Here is an 8487-nt window from a genome sequence, read left to right on the forward strand (position 1 = left end):
CTCCACATAGTCTCAATCGTTCGGTGGAGACTCGATCGCTTAACTTATTTCCCATAGTGGCATGGCCAGTTTACCAGACCAGCTGGCATGACAAATGGAGGGTTTAGCCAACTCCCATAGAAACCAGCCTTATAATTGACATATAGGCATATATTTGGCAGTTAGGCATACCCATGTGAATAGGAATAGGCCTTAGCAGCCTTGTATATTCCCATTGGTCCTTTACTGTTTGAGACTGTCTCGAGTTTCGGTGTTGCAGCAGATGAAAGCGAAAGATGCAAAGCGATCTCCCTTCAAAAGAGCAGGCAGCAGCAGCAACAATGTCAAGCATTCTAATAGATGTCTACCTGTGAAATCCGCAATTACCTGTAAGTGTGTTTGCAAGACTTGGACTTCCATCATAACTAACCCTAATTTATGCATTGGGCTAACAAAGATATTAAGAAATATCCGGTAATTAGCTCCATAAGTTATGATTCAATGTGTTCCAAACTACCATCAACTTGTGAATTTGATGATGCTGATGTTGTTGCCATGAATGTCCCATTCAATCATTCAGCTTACCCACACCGCTTTTTAGGTTCTTGTAATGGCTTGATGTGCATGATGTTTTGCTCTATCAATGGTGGTGTGCCATTCATTGGTGTTTGGAACCCAACGACTAAAGAACGTAAGGTAATACCTAAATCAAGCAATGATGTAATAGACAAATGTGGATCTGTTTATGCACTTGGTTATGAGAAAATGTAGAACAAAGAAACTGTAGAACGGCAAAGAAGTACAGAAGGTTTTGTAGTTTTAGTCTACCCTTACGAACAAATTCTCTCTTGTATGTTCCGCTCTGTCATGACAGCGAATCTGGGGTGCTTGTTAATGGAGCTCGTAATTGGCTAGGTTTATTAGGCAAGACCCAAGAACAGAAATTCATAGTCTCTTTTGATTTTAGCGAGGAGAGGTTTGGACAACTGCAATTACCAAAAGAAGTTCTTGAGTATCCTCGTATGCTTTTTTCTGTGGGAGTGTTAAAAGGGTGCCTTTGCTTACTTATTGTTGATTTTGTGCCTCGTGCAAATCAGCAACTATGGATGATGCAGTAATATGGAGTTCCAAATTCTTGGACAAAGTATTTAGAAATAAGTTATAAACCGAATCTGCAAACTCCTTTAAGGATGATTCAGTCTTTTGAAGATGGTAAGATTTTATATCATGCTCAACGTGTTTTAATTTTATATGATCCCAAGCATGATAAGATTACAATGACGAGTGGTTGTAAATTTAAGTTTCGCAGAGTTGAAATTTTCACCAAAAGCTTAGTTTCACCCATTTCTTGTGTGCATGGAGAGTGGAACACTGGAAGTATTGAGAATAATCCCACATTGTATTGCATTTTAGGCTTCAAGACTGAGAAACTACGGGACTTTACTGAAGAGATTCAGGAGAGATAGATACAGAGTCTGAGAGCAGTGAAATCAAATTCGCGAGAGGAGAAACAAAAGCAAAGCAAAGAAGGGTATCGATGGAGGATTAAGAGGTGGAGTTATATCTAAACTGATATCTGTGTATCTTATCTCAGATTAATTTCCATCATTTTTGAATTCTAAACTTTTCCTTTAGTTAGAGTTGTCTTCAGTATCTCAGAGTAACGAACACATGAAACTACATTTTATTTTCAAAATTAGGTTTGTTTTTACACAATAAAGCTTAAAAAGTCTAGTATATGAGAACAAGTATGAAGATTAGGTTTCTCATTTCAACAACAATGTTGTATATATGTGCATCTGAAGGTAAATTTGATGCCTTGACTCTTGAGTTCAACGCATCTCAGGTTACAAGCCTTACTCGTATGTGAACTTCTTAGGATATGCTAGTATTCATTCCTGTATTCACATAGTTTGGGAGAATTAACTTACCCCAAGCAACAGCAATTCATTCTGTAAATTGATGCACTATATGTTGGTCGATATGCATAATCATTTCTAGATACCACGAATATTGACACAAAGTTGCAAACTTGTTAGCTTTCTTTATTTTAGCATGGTGAGAGGTAGTCAGGTCTAACTCTCTTAGCTTATTACAACCAGAAGAATTTGGTAAAGTAGCTCATCCGTTTCCTGTTCAAGGTACTGAATGGCCGTACTTTTCCAAGTTAACATCTATCTTCTCTATTTTATGTATGCCTTGAGGATCCCTGCTTTCGTTAGTTAACTAGAATATTGAGGTCATGTTTATAACTTATATAAGATACTACCTACGGTAATGGTAAAATTAAACTTACTGCTAACATTTGTACTTCTATTCTTATATCATGTAAGTTTCTAACTCGTCTAAAAGTTGCATAAGTTTGGCCATCTTTACTGACAGAATTCGAACAATTTCAGAGTGAAGAGAAAAAGCAGGCCACAGCAGATGCTTTATCTGGCTATTCACAATTTGTATGGTGTGCATAGGGAAGCATGTTCGACTTTGTGACGTAAGGTTGCACTTGATTAAGGTAACTTTCATTATCATTCAGACGGGACGCCTTTTTCCATTGTTGCCTTTCCTTACACCTTGTTTTTGCTCTCAATTTGTCGGCTTCTCCTTTTTCCAGTTTCTACATAATCTTTGCAAAAGCTATGTTGTTTCATAGTCCTGAGTTTGTAGTAATCCATGTTGTATATCCTTGTAGCTGTAAATGGTTCCATGTGTTCGAGAATTGGATTTTTGCCTGTTAGCGTGATTTGAATTTTGTCTCTTGGTTCTCAAATGTCACATTTCTGGAATGTCTAAGCTTGTCTTTGAGTCAGATTGGGGATTGTGCAAGCATTATGTGTCAATCCAGGAGATGTCGATCATAGAGTGAATCCTTGTTCACTTGTATGACCCGACAGTTCCTTCCATGGTCTTAGGTCCCTGTAGTGTAAACTCACAAAAATGGTATTTTTTTTCAATATATATACAACTCCTACCATGATTTTATGTCTCAATGATATCAGATCTAAGTTAGAATCCTGAAGTGAGGGTGAGTTAACCTTGGGATCTTCTTGTGGTCTGCCTCGTTTCACATTCTGTTGGTGGCTTTATCATGAATGAGGCATGGGCAGTAGTTCCAGGTATTGGCATGTAACATTCTTACTTCTTACCCATCCTCCTACTTCGGACTATATTTGGTGAAATGAATTGTCATTTTGTTCAGGAAATCTCTGGCATGCAGAGAAATCTGAGTATCACCGTCGTCTAGAGGTATAAGTAAATTGGCTCCAACAGCCTCTAGGAAAATCCAGGAAGGGCTGGTGCGGGGGTTCTATTGAGGCCTATCAAGTGGGTCTGGGCATATAGACAAATTTCAATTGCTGAGATTTCATTTTTGGTTAGAGCCTTGGTTTGTTTCTGACTCAAGGTCAGTCATCCAAGTCTTTAAGCAGAATAGTCCCTAGGGCTGTCCAGAAGAGATGGCATAATATCAAAGAAGATTGCAGAAGTTGTAGTGAGAAGTAAATTTTGAAGCTGTCTGTCTTGCTATAGTAGCAACTCTTGACAGTGGCACAGTGGAAGACTGCTGCCTTGGCAGACTTATCCACTTGCGAATTTTTATATAGTTTTATACGTAGGGTACAGTCTAAGACATTGATTTTAAGACATTACATTGACAATAAAGTTCATTGATGTTGCTTCCCTTCTAAGGCCATTTTGTTTCCATGACCTACCTCATAAAACTCATTTATATATAGTGAAGTGGGTAGGATTTCAATGGTAGGGAGATCAGATTTATTACTAAATTTCATGTTGACAGGCCTAATATTACTAAAATGATTACTTATTGTTCCTAATTCTGCAACTTAAAAAACAATAACTCAAAAATTCCTATATCAATCTCTCTTAAACCCCAATTATAAGCATTTCATATTCAAGTTTTGCTTTGAAAGTTGGTTACAACCTTCCATCTCAAGTAGGATATGGAGGTGGATTGATCAACCACTACAACCTTATTCCTAACAGGAAAATATTGGCCAAAATAATCACTAACTGAGATTTACCAAAATACTCATTGTTGATGGAGTCAAAGAGGATACTACTCTTTGCAGCTGTTTTTGTGAACTTTTAAAAACAATCCAATATTCACTGCACAATGGGTGCTGGCATAGAGTAAGAGTATCGCATTAGGCTCGATATAGACTGCTGTATAACAAGAGCTAGTTCTGAAAATAATTGCACCATGCTAGGCTAGGTACCACGCGTCGCTTACCCACTGTCGCATGCGTATTAGCAACTCTTCCACTTGTAGTGTGACAGGTTTTGAAGTAATTGAAATTTGGGTAATTTGGACTTCTTACATTGAATCAGAGGGAATCCTATGTGAGAAGAGCAAAACAGAATCCAAACTAACTTGATCCTTAGAATTTCATATGTTGTCTACGCTAAGAATGTCAACACTTGATTATTATTCAAAAATTGTCTGGCAAAGTATGGCCAACAACCTCCATCCCTACGGCTACAACTTAAAAGGAACCAGCAACATATACAAAAATTCAGAAACAAACTTGAGTAGTAGAAGAAATTGATTCATCAAAGAAACTAGCTAGTATAGTATGGCCAAGGTATACCACCTGGTCTTGGGAATTCAAGGACTAATAACGATTCTAGTTGCCACATTCATTGTTCTTACAGTTTATATGACAGGCAAAAGTGCATGGCTCGTTTTTGAAGATATTCTTACAACGTCCACGACTACACTAAAGGGTTATAGCGAATCTGTATCGTTAACGTCAAGTTGTGATCTGTTTTCAGGTAAGTGGGTGTACGATAACTTGACATATCCTTTGTATTCTGAGAAACAGTGCTCATTCATGTCTGATCAGCTGGCATGTGAGAAGTTTGGAAGAAAGGATCTAAGCTATCAGAATTGGAGATGGCAGCCTGACCAGTGCGACCTACCAAGGTCATTACAGTTCTTTACCATCTCTAACTTTTGCTCATGTCTCCCAATTTAAACTTGGATTCAACTAATTGTTTTGTTTTTCTTTGGGTTTCATGTTGGATGGGAATACAAACCAAAATCTGTTCTTTCAAAAACTGAAAAATTTGAAGTTAAACTGTTTATATATTGATGTAAAACAAGCTAGGTTCAATGCCACAGCATTACTGGAGAGATTGAGAGGGAAAAGGATGGTTTATGTTGGAGATTCACTTAACAGAAATCAGTGGGTTTCCATGGTTTGTCTGGTGGAGTCTGTAATCCCATCAGCACTCAAGTCTATTAACACCAATGGCTCTCTCATCACCTTTAAAGCCATTGTAAGTTCTCTCATTCTCCCTAGACTCCAGGAGGTAAATATGTATACACTATATACGGTTCTAACTGAGCTATGTCTGACCACAAAATCTGTAGGAATATAATGCAACCATTGAGTTTTATTGGGCACCATTGTTGGTTGAATCGAATTCGGACGATCCCGTGAATCATCGATTACCAGACAGAATAGTGAGAGCTCAAGCAATCGAGAAACATGCAATTCATTGGACGGATGCCGACATACTTGTCTTCAATTCTTATCTTTGGTGGAGAAGACCCAAAATGAAAATCTTGTAAGTTGGATATCTAGTACATTCAACCGTTTGCTCAGGTATTTCCTTTCTTGAGCTAATAAAAATCATGTGTTTCTGATCAGATGGGGTTCTTTTGAACATCCGGATGAAGGAATGTACAAAGAGATGGAAATGCTGCGCAGCTATGAAATGGCTCTGAAAACATGGTCTGATTGGCTTGAAATTCATGTCAACCACACCAAGACCGAGCTGTTTTTTATCAGCATGTCACCTACACACTTCTGGTAAACCATTTCTTTCTATATACCTCTACAAACACTAGTCACTCTACCTGACACTTGCCAATCATTAAAATTCAACAGGGCAGATGAATGGAGCACGGCCAAAGAAGGCAATTGTTACAATGAAACCGAGCCAATTTCGCAAAAACATTACAGAGGTAGAGGATCAGACCCCAAAATGATGAACGTGGTCGAGAAAATGCTTGACGAGTTGAAAACTAGAGGTGTTAACGTAAAAATACTCAACATAACACAACTGTCAGAATACAGAAAAGAAGGTCATCCCTCTATGTATAGAAAACAATGGGATCCTTTAACTCCAGAACAAATATCAAACCCTGCAAGTTATTCTGATTGTATTCATTGGTGCCTCCCCGGAGTTCCGGATACTTGGAACGAGCTCCTTTATGCTTACATTTTTTCCTAATGAAGAGTTTTGTGAAAAATGTTTAAAATCTAAGACTAATTCCTAGTGACAAATTGAAATAGTCTGCAACATTAATTTTGGGTATCCTTGTTCTTATGTCAATTTTAAATACATTTGTCAAACAATGATTTTGCACGTAGAATCCCGTCAAGAATTATGAGACAAAAATGGGTGATAGATTTTCAGCTGCTTTAACATTGAGATTGAGAATGTGTTAAGTGGGTCCAATTCACTCTCTCTCTCTCTCCCGGTACACAAATCAATGATTTTGTGTACCGTGGAAATACATTGAGATTGATAAATTTTAAATACATTTGTCAAACAATGATTTTGCACATAGAATCCCGTGGAGAATTAGGAGACAAAAATGGGTGACAGATTTTCAGCTGCTTTAACATTGAGACTGAGAATGGGTTAAGTGGGTCCAATTCACTCTCTCTCTCCCGGTACACAAATCATTTGTGTTTGTTAAAATATGTGGAGACTGAAGAGATAGGTTTACCCTGACTTTCCGTACAGAATCTCCCCCCTCTGGCCCTCTTTAATGCAAGCAAGCTAAATCAAAAATCCTTATCCATTTTTGGTTTACCTAACAGAATTTAGTTAACCAAACGGATTTTGGTTCACCAAACGGAATAGGGACCAAAATGCTCAACGGAATAGGGACCATTTGGTTAATAAATCTCAATATGGGCTGAAATGCCTAACAAAACAGGGACTTAAAGATAATAATATATGAAAGTGTTTATTTACAGAAATGCCATTTTTATAAAAATGTCGATAAATATTTTAAAGCTTCGTATCTTCCAAATGGTATGTCGGATTTTTGTGAATTTTATATATTTGGAAATATCTTTGAATCACCTACGCAAAGAGTACAAACAACTATATCAAATTTTTACTTTTTGGTATATTTATAGTTCTTCAAAAAAATATCTATAATTTAAAGGTTAATTGAAAGAGCCTGTGTACTTTTTACATGTTGCCTATATGATGTTCAAATACTTCATTGATATAATATAAAATTACTTATAGATTTTAGTTTCAGATAAGAAAGATTGCCTTTGTTTCATTAAAAGTGATATTTTCGTTTCTTTCATTTTTACCCGATAATAAACCATATTGAAAAATAAAATGAAAGTACTACTTTTCAGAAAGGGAAGGAAAAATTAAAAAAAAAAGTAATGTTGCCGACGTGCATCGCACGTGCTCACTACTTGTTCTTTTAATGTTAATTTCCGATAATGAGGTGGGGTTTCGACTGATAAAAGCTTTGGCAAGGGTCTTCTTTGTACCATATGCAAAATTGCCACACTTAGGGCTAGATTGTTGTCTAGGCCGCGATCTGGCTGCCATCTAAGTCTATCAGCCCAATTTACGAGCAAGTCAGGTCCATTAGTCAAACGTCGTCCAAATTATCTTTTTTTTTTTGATCGGTAAAGAATTTGATGCTGGCGAGTTTCGTACTCAGGTCACTGGTACCATCACCCAGTGACTTTACCATTGTACTACAATGACATTTTTTGTTTATTTGTTAATTACTTCTCATTACTAGCAAGTTCTTGAGGGGGAGTTTTGTTAGGTTCAAAAACGAGTGGTACTTTTTCTCAAAAGAAGAACATCTTACTTCATTTTGAAAAGAAACAACGTCAACGCGATCAAAGGCTCCTACTGGTTTTTGTGGTGATTTAATCTATCTCATGGTGATGGTGTTAAAGAGCATGAACTTAGATATTTGCAAAAAAAATTTATCTTCAACAACACCATCTGGAGCAACAACAACAACATACCCAACAATAACAACAACAACTTCGATGGCAACAACATCCACAACAGCATCAAGATATTCATCTTCTTCAAAAACAACAACAGTAATCAGTTTCAATTCGGAAATTCAGACATTGTTTCAGATCTATTCCATCATTATCCGACCGATCCAGACACCTATTCTAACAGATTCCGACCGGTTCAGACACTTATGTTACGCTTGTTACTTTGCAGTTGATTTAAACTTAGAGAAATAGATGGATCTCTCAATGATCCGAACACTTCTGCTTGATGCAGGTTTTTTAATAGGTTTTGGCTTTGTTTCCAAACCAAAAATGGTCATTTAACCATGTCACCAACTTTTTTATTCCGCAACCTGTATGGAAAAAAATTAATACAATTCCAAGTAGACCAACTTAATGATCCTTGAACAAAATTGTAGAATTTATATCTCTTTGTCTCACAATCAAAATGTTACAGACAAGG

At 37.0% G+C, this 8487-nt stretch overlaps 1 protein-coding gene across 4 annotated transcripts; it reads left to right on the forward strand.

Moving 5' to 3' along the window:
- The first annotated feature begins 239 nt into the window (after positions 1-239).
- Positions 240-6373, forward strand: LOC113308428 (protein trichome birefringence-like 34). 4 transcript variants are annotated; one of them, XM_026556888.1, is made up of 8 exons: positions 730-1191; positions 1393-1531; positions 2379-2491; positions 4839-4918; positions 5103-5274; positions 5369-5565; positions 5649-5810; positions 5889-6346. In XM_026556888.1, exons 3-8 carry the CDS (start codon positions 2435-2437, stop codon positions 6232-6234), a joined length of 1014 nt encoding a protein of 337 aa, XP_026412673.1. In that variant the 5' UTR covers positions 730-1191; positions 1393-1531; positions 2379-2434; the 3' UTR covers positions 6235-6346. The 4 variants fall into 4 exon arrangements, with proteins under 4 accessions (XP_026412675.1, XP_026412673.1, XP_026412676.1 ...); XM_026556890.1 differs by lacking the exons at positions 730-1191; positions 1393-1531 and adding an exon at positions 240-368; XM_026556891.1 differs by lacking the exons at positions 730-1191; positions 1393-1531 and having other exon boundaries at positions 4768-4918.
- The last annotated feature ends 2114 nt before the right edge of the window (positions 6374-8487 follow it).

The sequence above is a fragment of the Papaver somniferum genome, chromosome 9 (assembly GCF_003573695.1).
Source record: "Papaver somniferum cultivar HN1 chromosome 9, ASM357369v1, whole genome shotgun sequence".
In the NCBI taxonomy this organism is placed as follows: Eukaryota; Viridiplantae; Streptophyta; class Magnoliopsida; order Ranunculales; family Papaveraceae; genus Papaver; species Papaver somniferum.